Source organism: Saccostrea cucullata, unplaced genomic scaffold (genome assembly GCF_032062105.1).
Source record: "Saccostrea cucullata isolate Sc308-1 unplaced genomic scaffold, CSIRO_AGI_Scuc_v1 ctg8440, whole genome shotgun sequence".
In the NCBI taxonomy this organism is placed as follows: Eukaryota; Metazoa; Mollusca; class Bivalvia; order Ostreida; family Ostreidae; genus Saccostrea; species Saccostrea cuccullata.
The window spans coordinates 26,108-47,869 of NW_026924719.1; the positions used below are offsets into that span (position 1 = coordinate 26,108).

The following is a 21,762-nucleotide window of genomic DNA, read 5'->3' on the forward strand; positions in this document are numbered from 1 at the left end:
ATATAGATGTTCTTCCGGGAAAGAAACGGCGGTTTTAAAGTAAAGTTCTTCTCTATATTGTGTTACGCATGTTACGCTCATGAGACATGCATACAGCAGGAAAAGTTTAAGCTGTTCTTGTACAAGTATCATGTCTGGCAGTTTGATTTCTTATTCAGGAATGACCGGTTGAAGACTGCATCAATTGTTATATTCAAAAATCATGATGTGAAATAATCTGTGAAGTTTTTCCAGTGACAGGACATTTTTATAATGATCCATTTATAATCAGATGTGATGAAAAGTGATGGGTCGAAATCGATATTTAATCTATTAAACACGGTATAATTCCTTGACTTTACAGTGAAGGTCTAATAAAAAAAAACAACTTTTGATGTTCATTCCACCGTTTATATTGGAAAACCTTAAAATAAAAAAATACTTTAGATAATTATATGGTTGCCTGGAGATGTGACAGGGCTTTTAATACATTTCGTGATTTAATATTTTTAATCTGATTGTATTGTAATTTCTTTAAAAGTTTAATAGAATATTGATTTTAAAATTGAATTCACCACAACCTTAATTTCTCAGGAGAGTACTGGTAATTTTTTTGTATTTGAATGAAAATGTAATTTTTGTTGGGAACAATTCAATAATGTAAAAAGCATAAAAGATTATTAAAAAAGACTGTAACAAAGTTTCGAAAATTATGTATTTTTGCTACTTATACCAACTTCATCATTGCCTGCTTGAGAGATAATAGATATATTCCCTAATCTCCATAGTTTTTAAGGATACAAAAATGGCATTAATACCTTATGCTATTAAGCAAGATAAGATCGTTTTCATTCGAAATGGACAAAAAACACTTCATAAGGCGTTTTGTAGGAAACGCTTTTCTTGATGTGATGTGATGTATGAGTGGGTAAGAAATCGCAAGAATTTATCTTTGATAGACAGATGGTAAAAACTGCATTGACCCTAGAACCCTATAACCCTCAATCATATATTTTAGTATCAATTATAATAATATTAAGCTGGCAAATTATGTTTCACTCCATCTTTTTATCAGACACATCTGAATTTGGAGTAAAAACATTAAAAAAAAACTTTAAAAGGTGTTAAAATATCGATATGTTTTCAAATTGTACTTTATTTCTCACACATGCTTGACCAATATTTAATGAAACATAAAAAGCATTGAATGAATGCTTTAAATTTTAGATGCTATTAAAATCAGGGCTCAGCTTAAATAAATTATCCTTGCATGATCTGCTTCATTGAAAACATCTTTGTAAATGCCTGTAACATAGGACATATGTTCTGAAATAAGGACGGGTGTACACACATCTCTATCGATTCAAATGATGAAGGTAAGATCATAAGGGTACTAATGATACAAATTTTATAACCATGTTTTATAAACTTCATAGGAACTGAGAAATAATTTTGAATGTTTATTTAAATACATGGCATTAAATATCGTATTTATATACTGAACATTTTGAAAAAGACATGGATCAGATTATTTAGATTTACTGGGTGCAGACGACATTCTTTGTTAGAAATAACAAGTAATTCTGCAAATTCACAAAACTACCGCATAACAAAACTTAAAAGTTTATCTAATTTTTGTTCTCCTGTAGATTATTGGTCGCCTTCGTGGCGCAGCGATCATGTCGTCTGCTCTGCAGTCACGAAGTAGGGAGTTAATCATAACGTCGCGGGTTCGAATCCCTCTGTGGGACGTGGATATCGGTCCTTCGGATTAGACCGTAAAAACCAAGATCCCGTGCCGCAGTAAGAGCTGGCACGAAAAAGATTCCTACTTATAAAAATTGCTCATTTGCCGTAAGTGTCCAGTACAGGACTAAATTTGCAGCTCTCCATCGGCATGTAGCGGCGACTCCGGTCCATAAGAGTGACATATTCTCGAGAAGGTTTATAAACAACATATCATGAATTATATTTTTGGGGACTTTTCTTGGCGTAAATAAGTTACTTCTTTGGCATACTTAATTCTTCTGCTATCTATAAGCATACCAACAGTAACACAATTTTTTTTTAATTTGACATGAATGTACGGATTTTAAATCTATTTCTTTAAATGAAAAAAAAAATGGAGAAATTAAGCAATTTACACCGAATAACGAGTATTTTCAAATATTCTTTGCGTGAAATACGAGGGTTGATCCAAAAGTAATGTCACAGTGTCCATATCTTTTATATTTGGCGTCATATTATCAAATATAATATACCAAAAGAAGCACAAATATAAATCTAATTGAAATTTTAATTTAATAATGTTCTTTTTTTAATTTAATTTATAAATGTTTAAAACATAGAGCATAGGGGATGTCGCCGCGTCACAACGGAACGTCACGATTTGAAGTGTATTTTTGTGTAGAATGAAAAAGACAAACACATTGAAAAAAAATCTAAAAAGCACGCAATCTCCCAATTTTTAAAAAAACACAATTCTTGTCATTTTCTAGTCTTTAACTGAAAATTAAATGACGGCATTGGTAATCATAAACATTGTTGTTTTACTCTGTTGCATTTCATGAACAACGGGATTGGTGAAATGGAAAAAACGGCTCGAAAAATTGTAATGCATTTGTTGCTTCAAAATATGAGAATCATCAGTAGCGTTTATTAATCAGACTTACAGAATAAAGAATCTTAATAAGAGACACCTTAATAGATGGTTTCAGCAATTTTGGGCGAGTGATTGGTCACTGCATGATCAGCAGAGGACAAAAAGACCGAAAAACAGGAGATCGGACGGAAACGTTGTCTGACGTAAAAAATGGCACACGTATAGAGTGACATGCATATTTGTATTTCTAAGTTGTCTTTGCTACTGTTCAAAAAATTTTGAGAGAGGACTTAAGTATGAAACGAGTGAGTGTATAATGGTACCAAGAACTCTTAAAGAAAGTGGAATTGGTGAAAGTGTTTACGAATCACAAATATTTTTTAATGAAACGAAGTGAAACGCTTAAAAGTATGAGGGTGCGTATCCGTAATATTACGTTATTTTTAGATGCGCGACTACCATAAATGCACATTGTTTAAAATCCGATATTTTCAAAAGTATACATCATATTCCTTTAAATTTTTCAGGTTTGATTTGAAATAAATAAAGCTTACATCATGTATAATTTACTTGCTTTACGTCGATTTATAGCAATTTTATTAAAGTTGTGACATTACTTTTGGATCAACCCTCATAATATCATGCATAACAAGTGATTCCAAGTGCAAAGTAATTTGAAGGCATGCATTATTTTCTACACAATACAGTTTCACTGTAAATTGAAAAACTCATTTTTCATTTTCATCCTCTGTTGGTTCTACTTAATTGTGCGACATAAAAGATATATCTTCTATCGTTTACGCTGACTGATTTTCAACTTGTTTTCTATTTAATAGAACACACAAATAAAGCTTTTCATTAATTCAAACATTAGTTTGATATTTAAAGATGAATTTTATGATTTCAACAAACGAACTACCTTTTCTCCTCAACTGATTGTGCATAAATAATTCTTTAATACTATATCTTTACAATAACTTTATAAGAATGGCGATGTTATTTAGTTTTCAACGTTTTGTTTTCTTCTTATGCCAAGAATCAGCATATTGTGACCATCAATTACCGACTTCTCTATCTCGGATGCGTCATTTATTCAATGGATGAATCAATTAAGGTCTCTTCTCTTTATCATATCTGATATATTTAAAACTATATGTAAACTTCATTTTAGACAAGAAAAAAAGATATTCAACCTTTTTTTTCTAAATGCAAATGGGCGATCTTTGATAACTAATTCTCAATTAACGACATATCTATCCAAAGCTCAGGTACAAGGGGTACCAGGGAAAACGTCACTTCAACCTTTTCCCTGACTTCATTAAATCACTCAAAACAATCAATGATTAAATTTCTTCCAAGTTATTTGTCTTAAACAATCATTTACAAATTATAATATGCAACTGCAAAGATATATTAACCAAGTTTTACAGTAATCTTCACTGCCATTCCCCACTTAAATACGACTGAATCACCCAATCCTTAGTCAAATGTCGTTTACACATTGACGTCATTTTTAGATTGTGACATCATAAACATTTAATGATATCTTATAACGATATCATTTTTGAATGTTTGTAAGATTAATCATACATTTATTGAACATTGATATTTTTCTCTAAATTAAAAAAAGACAATAAATTAAGATTTAGAGATCACACGAGAATACCTTGGCCTATGTCTCATTTACACTTTAAGATATCAAATAGTAAAAAGTAAATATTTCTTTTTTCAATTCCAAATTTCATTTTTCTAATTCTCCTCATGAATTTAGATAGACGAAATGATAAAAATAATAAAATCCCTTCACAATTTCTTTTTTAAAATTGTCATCTTTATATCTGTGTTCTCTTTGATGATGAAGAGCCAAATGAAAACTGGTGGAAAGACGAGAAACTCCTGTTTTCAAAACATTCGACGAATCCTACATGGACAGCTTCTCTTTGTTTTGACTTTTCTGGCAGTCATTCTGGGATTTATAATCGGGTTTGGAATTCGTGAAGCTAGGCCTTCTAGAGATGTTATACAATGGATCGGTAAGTATGTTTACATTAAAAATTAATAATCAAGTGTTTAATATATAAAAAGAGGAAACTATTGTAGCTGTGGAGTTGAAATACACGGTAGATTTTTTTATTCTAAGTGAATTCAAGTTCATATTATGTTTTCTATCGTGCCACCACCCAACCCCTACCACCTACTCCACCCCTGTGGAACATGGAAACCGGATCTTCGGTTGAGGTCGTACAGAGCAAAGCAAGTGCAAGTACTGGCACGAAAAAGATCCCACAATGCTCAATGGCTTTGGATACCTATAGTATATAAATCAGAATTTATAGCCCTCCACTGGCAAGTGGTGGCGTCCCATATGAGTGAGATTCTCAAGAGGGACTTTAAACAACAAAAGAACAATCAAAATGCCATGCCTTTTTCCTTTATGTTAAAAAAAATTATTCATAATTCTCCTTTTGCATCGTGTTAATTGTAATTATTGGTTTATGTTTTTCTTTTCTTTTTGGTGAATTTAAGTACTGCGTTTTTGACAAATGCAAATTATATTTCATGTATTATTAGACCGAAGAAGAGATTGGCTTAGCCATTCCCAGAATGTAGAAATTGAGAAATGTAATACTGTACGATGATTGATTGATTGATTGTATACTGTTTAACGTCCCTCTCCAGAATATTTCACTGATATGGAGACGTCACCATTGCCGGTGAAGGGCTGAAAATTTAGGCCTATGTTCGGCACTCAGGGCCATTGAGCAGGGAGGGATCTTTATCGTGTCACACCTGCTGTGATTCGGAGCCACGGTTTGTACTGTCTCATCCGAAGGACCGCCCCATTTAGTCGCCTTTTACGATATGCAAGGGGGTACTGAGGACCTATTCTAAACCGGATCCCCACGGGGCTACTGTACGATGAAAGATGACTGATATAATCTAATATATTTGAAGGTATGCCAGGCGATCTTTTCATGCGGTCGCTAAAAATGATGATAGTCCCGCTCATAATAACCAGCGTCATACACAGTAAGTATTTTCCCTCGTAGTTTGAAATATCTATTTAGTTTTAAGAAAACAAATCTGACAATTGTTGTTTTTTTTTTTTAACTTTTTTTAAATGTAAATTTGGGATTTTACTCTTGAGAAATTGAGAAATAATTTATAATTTAAAATCAAATGCTATCATTACCTCATATAATGAGTATATAAAATTATTATTTAAAAAAAAATATTTTCAAAATTTATCTGTACGTTTAATTAGGCGGGTACGTTAATAATGTGTTTATTAAAGTGAATGCACTTAATTGCACTTTTTGCCTTTAATTGCAATTTACTTTTTGTTTTACTAGGCACAGCTTCTTTGGATCCAAGATCTAACGGTAGGATAGGACTTATATCCATCACGTACATACTACTTACAAACTTGATGGGATGTGTGGTTGCCATAACACTTTTTTATATCATTAAACCAGGTACATAAACAGTTTTTGTTTTTTGAAAAAGGTTATTAGGTTCAAATTAAAATTGCAAAATTCAAAAACTAGTCCCGTAAAAAGTGAATATATTGCAGTGTTTCATTTCACTATTTTTGCGATCAAAAAATTTTCCTCGAAAAAAAAAACACCAATAATATCTCTGCTTTGTCAAAGTAAGATTCACTTATCTTTAAATTTTCAAATCTTATTATCCTATTCCCAGGAAAAAGATAACAATCTCGACTTATTGTTAGTTTTTCTATCAGTATATAATTAGATTTTATCTGAATTTTAGAATTTACCATCCCGATTACCGCAAAGGGAAAACCACGCAATCTGGAATCGTGAAATATTTGAAATGAGAAATTAAAGACATTTTCAATAAAATTTCCGTCCAGTTTGAAAATGTATGCTTTTGATATACGAGGGTTGATGCAAAAGTAATGTCACAGTGTCCAAATCTTTAATATTTGGCGTCAGATTTTCAAATACAATATATCAAAATAATCACAAATATAAATCTAATTAACACTGAAATTTTGATATAATAATGTTCATTTGGATTTATTTTATAGATGTTTAAAGCATAAAGTATAGGGGGTGTCGCCGTGTCACAACGTAGCGTCACGTTTTAACGTGTATTTTTTCTTAGAATGAAAAAGACAAACACATTTTAAAGATTCTAAAAAATGCACCTTATCTCCCAAATTTTTAAAAGACACAATTCTCGTCATTTTCTAGTCTGTATTTGAAAATTAAATGATGGCATTCGTTTTTGTGATCATAAACATAGTTGTTTTACTCTGTTGAATTGAACAAAGGGATTGTCGAAATAAAAAATAAACGGTTCAACGAGTTGTAATGTATTTTTGCTTTTAAAAAACGGGAATTATCACAAGCGAAAGCTACGTTAATTAATCAGACTTATAGAATTAAGATTTTAAACAAGAGACATCTTAATAGATGTTTCAGGAATTTGTGGCGGGTGATTGGTCACTGAATGATCAGCAGAGGACAGGAAGACCGAAATATTAGTGATCGGACGGAAACGTTCAATGATGTCTGACGTTGTCAAAAAAGACAGACGTATAGAGTGGCATGTTAATTTTTAAGTTTGTCTTTAATATGCTACAGTGTACTGTTTAAAATATTTTGACAGAGGGCTTCATTATAAAGAGAGTGAGTGTATAACGGTACCGGTAATTCTTAAAGACAATTGGTTAGCGTGTTTGCGACTCACAAATATTTTTTAATGAAACGAAGGGGAAACGCTTAAATGTATGAAGGTGCGTACCCGTCATATGACGTTATACATAGGTGCGGTGACTACCATAAACGCACATTGTTTAAAATCCTATATTTTGGAAAGTATACATCATATTCCTTTGAAATTTTCAGGTCTGATTTAAAATAAAAAAAAACTTCCATCTTGTATAATTTTGTTGCTTTACGTCGATTTATTCCAACTTTATCAAAGTTATGACATTACTTTTGGATCAACCCTTTACTTTAAGTATATTATAAAGATTGTCAGATTGGAATCTTCTTTACCAATACGAAACTCATCATTTGTGCTCTATATAAGGGGAATTCAATTTGATTCATAGGTTTTATCAAAGAATGATGCTAATTTAATGAAAATCTTTGATGTTCAGAATGAATAATACTTATGGGGGAAAGTTTCGTTTGTCTTTTAATTTTACTTTCAATATTATGCATTTATCTGTAGGAAAGGCCCATGTTGCTCATGAAGATAGATTAATGCTAAACAAAATTCGGCCACAAGATATTTTTGCAGATTTACTGAGGTATTCATGGATTATAAATCGTTTTTAGTAAATTGTACGAGGCTTATTCATGACTACTAGTAAATGATTAGAATATTTCAAGTTACGTGTAGATTCCTTAAGTTTAAGTAGTTTACGTATGATACATTCCTCTTCAATATATACAGTGTATAATATTACATGTTCATAACTCTTTATTTTTAAATCATTTGACAGAAATATCATACCAGACAACCTAGTTGAGGCAACTTTTCGCAAAACACAAACACAATTCAAGTCTGAAATAATCTGGAGTAATCAAAAGAATCTTGGTAATTCGTCTAATACCACTGCAGATGTAAATCAAAAATTGGAAATGGTGAAGATTGTTGGCAAAACAGATGGACCAAATATACTTGGTAACATCTTTTATACAGGGAAATTTTAACCCCTTTCACCCTAACCTTAGTCGAACGAATTTAAAGCATTCAAAGAATACAGTATACTTTCTTAAACAAAAGAGTGACTGGCCAACATTGTTTACAAGATTGAAAGGGCAAAAATTTACTGTGGCAAAAATAACCCTGTATAAATTAGAAATTAAAATATGAGTTTAATCTGTTTTATTGTTTCCAAATATCCATACATATAGAACTAATATTGAGCTTCCTTTTTCTCTTTTTTTTTTGTTGTTTACAACAAATTTCATCCGTTTATGTGTTAGCATTTTTTTAATGTATCTTTTCTTAGGGTTGTTATTTGCCTGCTTGTTGATTGGGATTGCTGCGGGAAGATTCAGAGAAAAGGCCAAAACATTTATTGATTTCTTTGCAATGAGTTCTGAAATCGTGTTGCAAATTCTTAGATGGTTTATCTGGTATTTAAAAATATATCTATAATTTGTTTCATATGCTAATGGTATCTAAAGAACAACGTTCACTTTTGCCTTTTTGGCCCTGTGAATTTCTGAAAAATTGAAACTCTTTAGTTTTAGTTTACAATGCATTGAATTAATACTCAGATCTTTAGTGACTGCGTATCTATTAAAATAACGTAAAGTCTGAATGAAAAAGTCTACAAAACGGCCAATTTTTAAAACTATTTTTCGATATTTTATATAGAGTGCAACCTCTGAACTAAAATATGCAAATAGAAAATGATACAACTGTTCCTAAGGATTACAAGACATGTTTTATTTTTTAGATCAGAGGGTGCGCTCATATTATTTTTCTTCTATAAAAGTACTCATATAAACCTGTGAAAACATTAAAATTCCTAAGAAAAATTAAAAAGATATTTCTTTTATTTTTGAAGTGATTATCATTATTATTTTTTTCATGTCCTTCTTGATTATTATAAATCAGCCCTTCCAGAGAAAAAAAAAATTTCTTGTGCATAAAATAAAACCTTTTTTGTATTTTAAGAAATATAAATTACCAAAATTTACTTTCTTAGCTTGATTTCTAAATAGCCTATGTTACATAATGAATGAAGACCACCTGTTCATAAAGGACGGTATTGATCTGGTAAAAAGTTCTTTTTAAATTATAAGCGTTTTTTTTTTATTTTAAGGCTGACCCCAGTAGGCGTGGCGAGTCTCACGGCTGCCTCTTTAGCAGGTACCCGTGACATCACTGAGACGTTTGTAAGCCTGGGATACTTCGTGTTGACAGTGACCTCGGGCATCGTTATCCTCCAGACCACTCTTCTTCCACTCATATATTTTGCATTCTTTCGCGAAAATCCCTACAAACGTATCCTTAGTGTAAAGCGGGCCTGGTTAATGGGTTTTTCTTTCGGGTCATCGTAAGTGTACATTTCAATAAATTGAAAGCATATAATGTTTCAGTCAATATATTTTACATACAACACAATCCAAAAATAAAAGGGAAAATCAAAATTCCCTTTTTTTCACCCAAGGTTTACAATTTGAAGTCATTTTGGTCTTAAAATCCTTATATGTGTGTGTACAAGTTCCCTTTTTGAAGATTTTTTTAAGTATTTGAGGAACGTTCCTCTTTCTACACTTCAGATGCATTTGTGAAGACCAGAGATTTGAGGAACGTTCCTCTCTCTGATCTTTAGATGCATTTGTTATGACCAGACATTTGAGGAACGTTCCTCTCTCTGAACTTCAGATGCATTTGTTATGACCAGACATTTGAGGAACGTTCCTCTCTCTGAACTTCAGATGCATTTGTTATGACCAGACATTTGAGGAACGTTCCTCTCTCTGAACTTCTGGTGCATTTGTTATGAGCAGAGATTTGAGGAACGTTCCTCTCTCTGAATTTCAGATGCATTTGTTATGACCAGACATTTGAGGAACGTTCCTCTCTCTGAACTTCTGGTGCATTTGGTATGACAAGTCAATCAGTCAATTTCAATTGATAATACATACTACATTTATATAAACAGTACATTTGAGGAACGTTCCTCTACCAATTCTATCAAAAACACTACAACCATGAATCTTAATACACTGAACGTTCCTCTCCCCATTTCAAAATTTGACATTGGACTGGAGAAACATTTCTCTTCCAACTGTTGACAATGGATTCATGTTGAATACCCCTCTTCTGATTTCAAATGTTATTATATAACTTTATACATGAATCAGAGGAGAACTGGATTTAAAGAAAGCTGTACACCAAGGTACTCCCTAACGTAAAAGAGTAGATAATCCTGTTGATTTCATAAAGTCAAATTTCAAGGTTGAGACTATTCTGACACAAATAATGTCTGCTTAAAATTTGGGGAAGCCTTTGCTTTACAGACATCAAACTTAGTATACTGGTACTCCCCAAGGAATATAGACCCCTACTGATTTTGGGTTACAAGGTGAAAAGCACAAGGCTCAAACTGATCTAGAAATAGAAAAGTATTGTTTACTCAATATTTAAGTAACTTGAGATTCTAATGCTTGAAAAATAATTTAATGCACTAGATCTGTAGTCCTCCTAAGAAATATATGACCACTTTTGATTTGGGATAAAATGATATGCCCTGGATTTCAATGTAAAAGAAAACGAATACCCTCATGACACCACTTGCAGCAACATTTCAGAGAAATGATTAAAGTTCCTAAACAAATCAAGTAAGTAGTCATAATTTTCATTATTGGTTGGGAAAATTAGAAATTCTATGAATTCCTATATAATATATGTTATCAAATGCTGTACATGGCAGGAAATAGATTAATTATGTTGAATACAAGTTAAACATGTTTAAAAGCAGTGCCAGGGATCGACGGATGATTTTGCATTATTATGAGCGAAATTCGTTATGAAGATAAAAATACATAATTAAGTCACAGTGAATAAAAGCACTTCGCTGTAACTCAATTCAACATAAGTGTGTTGGCAAAAATTGTGTTTTACTGTATTTTTTAAAATCTTTTTATTATTCATCATTTACTTATCTCAATTACTTTATTTATTCTATGGGGAGAGGGAGTAGAGATGGGTGGAATCCGTGCCCATACTAATTTTTTTTTGCTTCCTAACACAGGAAACTTTGATTGAGAATATGCTCCTTAAAAATACCCCCCCCCCTTGCCACTGAACTTATCCTATATACTTTCTAAAATATGCAAAATATACATATTTATGTAGTGTTTTTAATTTGTATTACCGGGTATATTTTTTTAATTTGTAAACTGGCATGATTTAACATGTCCATGTATTAACTATACAGGATGATAAGAGACGTACACTCTATTTTGAATTAACGTTTTGGACAGACCTGGTATATCTTATATGCCAAGTCAGTGTCTTTTTTTTGTAATCAAACATTAATTGATTTGATAAAGAGAACAATAGCTGTGTTTCACCTAGTTCAATCCAAAAATTATCCGTGCTTCACTAGATGCTCAGCAATGTTAATTCTGATGGTTTTAGAGTAGAGCAGAACACACTTAACGAGACTCAAAGGAATAATCTAGTGTGTCAAAGAATTAATGTGTTTAGATGAAACAGATCCGTATAGTTTGTTTATGTATGGCCAATGCTGAAATCTTAAACTCTGAGACAATTATCGCTTCATCGGCTGCACTAAGTGGTCACTGGTCAAATGTTTATTCTTTCTCAAGATATCGTTAGCTCTATCACTTGTGTGTATGAACAGGAGTACATGTACTTAATATATTGAAATCATGTGTTTTTCTTTGCTAGCAATATAGTGACCTTGTCTAATATCATACCCTGCTATAAAAACATGTTAAAAATTTTACTACATGTATAAATTGGTTATCTTGAAATATTATGGTAAAAAAACGCAAATTCAATAATTTAATATCCTCAACATTGTATCCTTTTAAACTATATGCTGCGGTTAGAATAATAAGGATAAAATTTAAAAAAACTAATTATAAAAATTTAAAAACTTTTTTGAAACAATTTACCGGGAAGTTTTTTTTTCTAATTTCATAAAAATTCTAGGCATATTTTGTTGTGTTGTCAACTGCAAGGATTATGATCAAGGCTTGAGTACCCGTGTACAATTTAAAGAAACACTTATAACAAAACCTTTATCTCAAAGGGGTTTTTTGTCATTCTATGTATTAATCTTTTCTAAAAAAAAAAAGTAATTATAATTAAATACAAACTCACATTTTATGTATTGCATTAATTGTTTGAACAGATTTTTAATATTAATCAAAATGGAATGCAGTCAAAAATAGAGTGAATATGAAGTTTCTTTTAGTTGTCATTCATCACTATCCCACTGAAAAATATATTTTATTCTTTAAAAAAAATCCAAAGGTGGTATCTTGTTTATATTCCTACATATACCTATGGTTAAGGATTAGTTAAATACTTTAACAATAACTTAAGTATATGTATTATTTAATTATAAATAAGTATTAATAATTCAGATCTAAAAAAAATTGTACATTAGTTATAGATGTTATATGTATGGTCGATCGGCAGATCATGTCTTGTGTACTCAGTGTCCGGTCCCTGATAAAAGAAAAATAGTATTACTAAAAATACGAGTTACAGTTTCACTTGTTGATACTTCAATCATTTTATGCATATAACCGTAATTTTGTTATTTTTTATTTATTAGGTTAAAGCGGAGAAAAAAATGCAATATTCAGTTTCATTAGAGAGATTCATTTTTACAACACATGCCTGATATGTACACCAATGAAATTCTTATTCCTAGAAACTCAGTGTTCCAGTGTTGGTGAATGTAATTTCAAAGAGTTGAAGAAAATTTTCTTAGATTATTTCTACATAATGAAAACTGCTAAGACCAGGGTTATATAAATTGACCTCAAGTTTACAGATAACATCATCTTCGCTAGCCAAGGGTTTCTGATACGATACTCTCCTCATGAGAGTAGCGTATCAGAAACCCTTGGCTAGCGAAGATGAGATAACAGACTTTTGACCTTGCTGCAGCTGGCTAAATTATTTAATCCCAAATTACCCACACTGCAATCCAAGATAAAGGAAATCTGTGAAATTCAGTGTGCATGTTTCTGAAATTAACAATTAAATCAAAGATAGTTTCATTATCAAGGTATCTAACTTTGAAAAGGGGAAGGAAGATGAGCAATAGCCAATCAATAAAACAAACAATTGTATAACTGTATTACTCAGTACAACATTTCTTTTAATACATGTGCTAATAATTTAATAAAATATTCTAAATCAATAAAACATTTTTTAAGGGTTTTTTTTGTTTTTTTTTGAAATAAGGATTCTTATTCCTGCTTCCTTTAGATCTGAAAATTAATTGCAGGAGATGCTGTTTTTACATTATTATTATAATATTTTTTTTTTTTTTTTTTTTTTTTTTACAAAATAATTATGTGGAATATTTCTTTGCATTTAATATGTACAAACCAGATTTTAGCCTGAAATTTGTTATTCCCGAACCAGAATAATTAGTAAAGTTTTACAGTGTATAGAAATTTCATTACATTTTTTGTTTTTTAAATATATTGAAATTTATTCAAATTTTAAGGGAATAAAATTTAAAACTCTACCAAGATCTAAAATTCTCTCACTGTTTGAGTTCTGTTCTACAATGTAAATTGCTACAATCTTCTGACTGCAGAGATATGTTTATCTATAACACGATCAAGTCATCATAGCATCAGCCATGATCAGCACTGCATGATCTTTACTGTCCATGAAGTCACAGGGGACAGATAGTTGCCAGAGCTGATCGCCTTATATAGCTAGTGTTCCATGAGCATATGATTGGCAGTGATTAATAACAATTACAATGTGAACTGGGGACAGGAAGACATCAAGGTCTCAAAGTCTTTATCTTTAAAGTAAAGAATGATGCAGGAATTAGGGTCACTAGACAAATCCCTATTATAGAATCAATTCTTTGGTTTAAAGAAATACACAATAGTACTACAATATAATACGAATTGAGATTCAGATGAAAATAGGTTCTTGTAAATAAACGAATACATTAATAAAACCCATGAAATATTATTTGACAGCTGCATGTACTGTGGAAAAGGAGAAATAAATTAAACTTTTAAAAATGTGATGACTTATATTATCATACATGTATATAAAATGTTCATTGGAGGAGTATGGGGCTTAAGAACTATATATTATATTAATTTACATTTTCCAATTGACACTTAGTTTTTAAATTAGTGTTACATGCAAGATATACAGGAGAATTATTTTTCTCAGACAAAATTTGCAAATCAGAGTAATATTACTGTAAACGTGTAACATTTGGCGGTGTATTCTTTTTAGCGTTTTTGGCGGAAAGAAACATCTGCTAATATAAGTACAATGCTAAATGAACAATAAAATGCGCTAAATCAAACCTACGCTAACTTGTTAAAATATCAATTTCCGCCAAATATTGTACACTCTAAATATAAAACATTTACAGTATTTCATTAAAATAGTATGAGAAAGATAGAAAGTGTCAATTTTGCAATATTCTTAGTACAGTATGGAAATGCTTTCATAATTCATGGGCAATTTAAAGTTCAACATTTTAATTTAAGTTTTGCAATTTTTTTTTATCGATTTTTCCAGTCTATTTAATTTTTAGATGAGACACCAAAATTTATTATTATGTACACATTCAATTTGTTTGGATTATTCTAACTTTGCCTGAATCACATCTTTGATAATACGACATGCCGCTGTACTGAATGTGAGATTTTTTCCTACAGAAGATGACACCCAAGAAATTTGTTGAGGCTGTTTTACTGTGACTGATGAAAAAATGCTATGAACCTTTGGAGACCAAGGAATTGGAATCGTCTCTATTATGAGGGAAAGATGTAACCGACAAAGAAACATGGTTGACCTTCATCAACAATTTTGGTTTAATTTCATGGTAGAAAGGAAAAATACTGTGGGTATTAACCTGTTAACCAAGACATTGTAATATGTGATCCCACTGCCATTCAGTGAAAAAGCCCTTTGTGTTGATACATGAACACTGCACATTGCACATGCTTGTTCCGAATTGAAATATTTGTTTGCTCCTGTACCTTGTTTATATTATGCTTTAAGAAAGCCTGAATTCAAAAAGTACATTATAAAAAAACAAATTGATTTTTCATATATATTTTTTAGAGTGTGTATAGATAAAAATGTTTCTATGAATATGTACTGCAATTCATATAAAAAAGAGAAATGTTTCCCAAATTCTTCATGTACGATAAAAACTGATATAATATCACAAAACACATGATAATGTTAGAGAGGAACGTTCCTCCAAAGTTATTTTTAAGTGGGCTTTGTAATGTATCAACAGATATCCATTAAAAGACAGGAACATTCCTCGAATGCACGGGTTGCAAGCTTCATGAGGTATAAGTAATCAACAGAAATAAAACCATTTGTGAGAGGAACGTTCCTCAAATGCCTGGTTTAATATGATTAAGGTATAGACATATACAAATCTGAGAGAGGAACGTTCCTCATACATGTAAGTATCCTGTGTGAACAATGTTAAATTTAAGTGAGGAACGTTCCTCAAATGCCTAATGTTTGACAATTCATGAGACAACCATTTGTGAGAGGAACGTTCCTCAAATGCCTGATATTTGACAATCCTTGAGATGCCTACAGTAATAATTAATGCCTGATGTTTGACCATTCATGAGATGTCTTCAGAAAAAAGTGAATTTGAGAGAGGAACGTTCCTCAAATGTCTCATGTGTTAAGATTCTTAAAGTATTTAAAAATACACACTGTATGTGCACATGTAAGAGAGGAACGTTACTCAAATGTCTGGTTATAATAAATTCATCTTAGTTTAGAGAGAGGAACGTTCCTCAAATGTCTGGTCATAACAAATGCATCTAAAGATCAGAGAGAGGAACGTTCCTCAAATCTCTGGTCATAACAAATGCATCTGAAGTTCGGAAAGAGGAACGTTCCTCAAATGTCTCATGTGTTAAAATTCTTAAAGTATTTAAAAATACACCCGGTATGTGCACATGTAAGAGAGGAACGTTACTCAAATGTCTGGTTATAATAAATTCATCTTAGTTTAGAGAGAGGAACGTTCCTCAAATGTCTGGTCATAACAAATGCATCTAAATGTCAGAGAGAGGAACGTTCCTCAAATCTCTGGTCATAACAAATGCATCTGAAGTGTAGAAAGAACGTTCCTCAAATACTTTAAAAAAATCTTCAAAAAGGGAACTTGTGGAGACACATATAAGGATATTAAGACCAAAATGACTTCAGATTGTAAACCTTGGGTGAAAAAAGGGAATTTTGATTTTCCCTTTTATTTTTGGATTGTGTTATACCCTCCGTATATTTTAATTCAAATGTTCATATTTTGTTGCTTGATTAGCACATATATGGTTTTGATAGCGTTGGGAAAATATTCCACATCATCAAATACAAAGTGGAATCATGGTTTTAAGCTCAATTAGATTTTGAAAATAAATATGATATTGACTTCCTGGTGAGCAAACCTTTTGTTTTTAATTTTTATAAAAATATTCTTTTCAGAGCCCTTGCAATGCCTGACTTATTGCAAGCCTGTGAAAATGTTAATAAATTGGATAAACGGATCACACGTTTTGTCATACCTCTTTGCTGTACAGCAAATGCAGATGGCAGTGCCCTGTTTATTTCAGCTGCTTCTATGTTCATTGCACAAATTTCGGGCTATACCTTGACGTATGGAAATGTCATAATAATAGGGTATGTCTTTTAAGCTTCATTGATAATGTAATAAGAGAGATATCCCCTGGTGACATAAAAGTCTGTTGTTCCTTAATAGATTTGTTAAGTCGATATGTCTTTTTTGTCCAATTTTGCTCAACAAGTTATGCTATAATTGTTTGTTTTTTACTGATGAAATCCATTTCTTTAATTTGCAAAATCATTAAAGTTGTAACATTTTAGATAAGAAAGCAGGGGTTTAAGAACCTAAAGATGATACATTGCTTAAACGTGTTGCACTTTCATATCGGTTCTATTTCACTTCATAGTGTAGCATAATCAGGGTATCATCATTTAATAATTGAATAGTTCTCATGATTACATGTTTTGTAAGCAATATATTGATCGATTCATATAGTACTATATAGCGTTTTTCTTAATTATCATTGTAGAATTTTGACAGCTTTTTCGACACTTTCCTTACCGGCATTGCCTAGCGCTAGTATGGTAGTGGTTGTTGTTGTACTCTCTGCCATTAACGTTCCGGTAAACGAGGTTTCTATCTTGTTTGCTGTTGAGTGGTTTCTGTAAGTAACTTTTCCACAACAATACATGTACATATGCATCATTTGTATATTTTCATATTAAAATTTTCACTATATTTGTATAAAAAGTGCGAGTAGAAATTCAAGACAGTGCATTGAAGACTGTAGTTTCATAATAAATTATTCAGGTTGTGAGTCGATTTGGTTCATTTTTGTAAAAAACAAGTGTTTGACTAAAATATACATAATTATGTATTTTATGACATTTTGTGTCTGCTTTTTCTGTCTATAGTGACCGCCTCAGAACGGGATCGAATGTTGAGAGTCATTTTATCTGCGCTGCTATCACTGATCATTTCTGTAGACGTAAATACGACTTAAAGAAGGAAGATGTCAACATGTTTCCAGAATCAGAGATTGAACTTATCGTTCACTCAGACAAAGTGTAAAATATTTTTAGACTACTGACCTTATAACTTTAGTGTTTCAAAATCCTAAAATTAGTTAAACCTATGCAAGGACGTTCCTTCTGCATGCTGTATTTCATATGTACATGTGTACATAATTTATGACTATTGCATACCTTTTCTAAACCAAAAGAATAAAAATAGAAGTAAACTGTATAATTGTTAGCAAAGAAGTTTTTATACTTTTTAAATTTTTATCTACACCTTGTGCTTCTGACTTATAGTTTATTCGTAAGATAAATAATACAAATATAACCTCGCGAAGTGGTGAGAAATGTAATACATAGTTTTTACTGACTTTGTCTATATTACTGACTACTGTTTACCATATATTAAGAATCTTCAAATATCAAGTTTTCCAACACGAACAAATAATCTTTTTAGAAAGAAGTGAGAGAAAAGATGTGGGAATTTGAACACCGATTAATTGCAAAAAAAATGTTTTTGTTACGAAGATTATTTTTCGTTCTTGTTTGAATACGATTTTAAATAGCGATTTGTCTGATCCACATTTTGCTTAAAATGATGAACATGTATTGGGTGATACATGTACAATATCATAATAATAACAATAAATAATTATGTTGCTAAAGAGGCATAGCATATTTCCCCACTGTAATATTTTTTTAAAGCAAGAAAGTCTTACATTAGATGTATTCTTTCGATAATTTCAGTTTTACCATAACATACATGTGATGAATTACAGTCATATGAAAATATTGGAACTAATATTTTTTCAAGCAATTCAAAATCTCGGTAAAAGTGAAACGTTCTTTTAAGGGGGGAAAAAGAATATACAATCAATCACTTCCTCGAATTGTCTATCAGTATGCAAAGGTCCTTTTTCTTTCGCATTTTAATGTAGGCTTGCAGATATTAACTTAAAGCTGAGATTTTAGTATTTCAGTAAACATTAATTAGTAACAGACAATGTTTTCTTTTCATTCTGGTTCAATAATATTTTCAATGGAATAACTGCTTTCAAAATGTGTTTTGGATTTTATATCATTTTTTCCGAAAAACTTAAAAAATATTAAATAGGCTTTCGGCATATAAGTTTAACTTGTTCAGGTATAAAACAACAATTAGGTAAATTTCATTTATGTGTTGAATGCTGTTTATTTTCTTTTGTCTAAACATTAGTAATTAGATGTCCTATTTTATTATTCAAACTGAATGCTTTTCTCCATTTTCTGGAATTCTCCTTGGCCTTTTTAAAGGTGTCGGGTTTCATGTTATGTAATTTTCCCCAGTTCTTCATTTTCGGATGCTTGTTATGAAACTCCAAACTTTTCCATGGTCAAACCTGACCCCTTCGTAGACAATCAGTCAATCAGATGTGTCCATCATAATCACGTGTTTTGATGCTGTCTGTAACTGACCAGTCAACGCTGGATCATTCTCGCTTTGTTGACGCTATCAATAACAGAGAAGAATTTGGCACACCCACTACCACCCCAGCTTTTCCTACCTTGCATTTATATGTTTTAAATTGATATAAAGACTATATTTGACACATTGGCATATTTGTTTTTGTAGTGCCATCTTTTTGCTGTATACGTACTGTTTTAATATTTTTTGCAAATATTGTTTATCTGTAAATTTAGGGGATCAGTACATTAATATGTATTTGTGCGATTACCTTTTGATCTGATCCCCTATCATATGATGTATATATTTTTTCTTATTTCGTCATTTTAATAAATGACAAATTTCATCTCAACAATGGTGTTGATTTTATTTGATTATAACTCAGCAAAAACAGAGCTGCAGTGAGATTGTGCAGCATGAGGAAACATAAATAACATTTATGATTTGTTCCGCTTCAATGATATTTTGATGGTAAAATTTCAGTTTTAATTTCTAATGGGTACCAAAATACATTTATTGCTAGAGGATTATAGCTATTACTGGGAATACATTTTTCTTAGAAAGCTTGTTGATTTAGCATATCTTCAGGTGGTTTTATATTAAATGACATTTTGTTTGTATTTAAAAAGTGACACAGTTTTTTTTTATGTATAATCCGGTTTTGTATGGGGTTACATTCACTGATAATCAGCTGATTCATCTGTATCTATGCAGTCATTTCATTTCCACTCCTCGGGAAAATTGCAGATTCAATTAATAAAAGTTTAACTTCAAACAGATACTCGATCTAAATGAAACAACATGACTGCTATTTCTATGCTTCAGTTTTAAATCCCATCACTTCCCATCACATCCGCCTTTATTTGTAAAATAAACGACATTGGTTTTATCTATTGTTCGAAAAATTTGAACTAATAGAAAGCAACAAAATTTTAAATCAACAGTCGCTTGATGATTTTAAAATTAAATTAGACGCTGTAATTCTTGGCAAAAGTATTCAAGTATAACCAGGTTTAAGTCAGTTTACGCTGTTTTATAATCCGCTTGGCGGATTATGAACTTTAAAATAATCCATACCACTAAGCTATGTTAATAACCATGATGGAAAATGTGATCTTAGCATCGTTTAAATATTAATTCTTTTTTTTTTTAGAAATTGTAACAAAGTAACTAGATACATTTAGAAAATGCAATATACATGTACCCATCCTTAATGAATAGGGCAGGGCCATACACAGTATCAGTTATATCGCATGCATGCATAAGCTGTATGTTACGTGACTAGTATAAAATACCATTGTTAAGCTGAATGTAGGAAATGATGATAAAACACAGGCATATACTTGCCTTTGAAGAAAATAATTGATACATATTACATATAAAATATGTTTACTTCCCCTTCTCAGTGCTGGGTGCTACAATGTAGTATTGACTGCTTGGGTAGTACTGAAAATAATTTCATCGAAAATCCGTACGAAAGCTAAAAAATTCTATTCCGCTTAAGGGGGATGTACAAACCAATTGGATCTAGTCTGGTGTGAAATAAGAAATGCCGAGAATGCGCTTAATACTCGTCTAAACTAGCCCAAAGTTACTCAAAGTGTTAATGCACTAGTTACCTACTGTTAGAGACCAAAATTAGTAAATAATTAAGTTTATTTTGTTTTAATTAGGAGGAAATTAATCATTGTAGAACTGCGCAGCTACAGCATTCACGAGATAAAAAATGCATTGAAAATGGTGTTAGTGTGATTCATTGATAATATGGCTACAACCATTTGTTTCCCTTTTTTCTTGTCATTATCTAGAATTCTTGAAAATTTGATTTTTCATATGTGTGTCTTCCTGAGGCCATGTGTTTATTTCGTCCGCCATTCCTCTGTCACACAGAGTTCGAATAACATTGATTTTAGAATAAATGCGACCATAAAAACATCAAGACAAGAAATTACTAAGTAATAATCATTAGGTAATATTACTTACTACTTTTATTTGTTGCATCGCTTCGTCTGATTAATGAAAAAACGCGATTTTAACCCCACTCCTGCAAATCGGGAAAAACTGTTCTGCTCACAGCTCGAGTTTCCTAGTAAATATTAATACACTGAGCACGTGTTTGACATGTGCATATATCTGCTGTGCATAGATGCGTTTATTACTATGATTATATTTAATTTTTCGTGGAACAAGTCTTGATAATTTTTTGGTTTCTTTAAAACTCAAGAAAAAAGCTAAAAAATGCCATAAACATATGTGTTTACGTCGGCCTTTTTTTCTGTGGCGATAGAAGTTATTTTGAAATGGGGCACTGCAAGGAGGATGCTTAGCATTTAATTTGAAAATGTTAAACAATATGCGGTGCATGAAAAACAAATTGCAATTACATGTCTTACAATCGAAAAGTTGGTACATATGTCTATTTTGT

General features: G+C 31.4%; 1 protein-coding gene across 1 annotated transcript; it reads left to right on the forward strand.

Annotated features, from left to right (window-relative positions):
- Window positions 1-4,436: 4,436 nt before the first annotated feature.
- On the forward strand, window positions 4,437-18,065 carry LOC134267121 (excitatory amino acid transporter 1-like). The gene is made up of 10 exons (XM_062749341.1): window positions 4,437-4,614; window positions 5,537-5,611; window positions 5,935-6,057; window positions 7,790-7,868; window positions 8,064-8,245; window positions 8,577-8,703; window positions 9,399-9,632; window positions 16,799-16,993; window positions 17,407-17,541; window positions 17,792-18,065. Exons 1-10 carry the CDS (start codon window positions 4,437-4,439, stop codon window positions 17,946-17,948), a joined length of 1,485 nt encoding a protein of 494 aa, XP_062605325.1. The 3' UTR covers window positions 17,949-18,065.
- Window positions 18,066-21,762: the final 3,697 nt, after the last annotated feature.

Bases quoted from the DNA above. Each gene is read 5' to 3' on its own strand.
- LOC134267121 (XM_062749341.1), top strand. From the start codon at position 4,437: ATGAAGAGCCAAATGAAAACTGGTGGAAAGACGAGAAACTCCTGTTTT. The intron at 6,058-7,789 runs GTACATAAACAG...ATTTATCTGTAG, and splicing joins TTTTTATATCATTAAACCAG to GAAAGGCCCATGTTGCTCAT. The intron at 9,633-16,798 runs GTAAGTGTACAT...TATTCTTTTCAG, and splicing joins GGTTTTTCTTTCGGGTCATC to AGCCCTTGCAATGCCTGACT.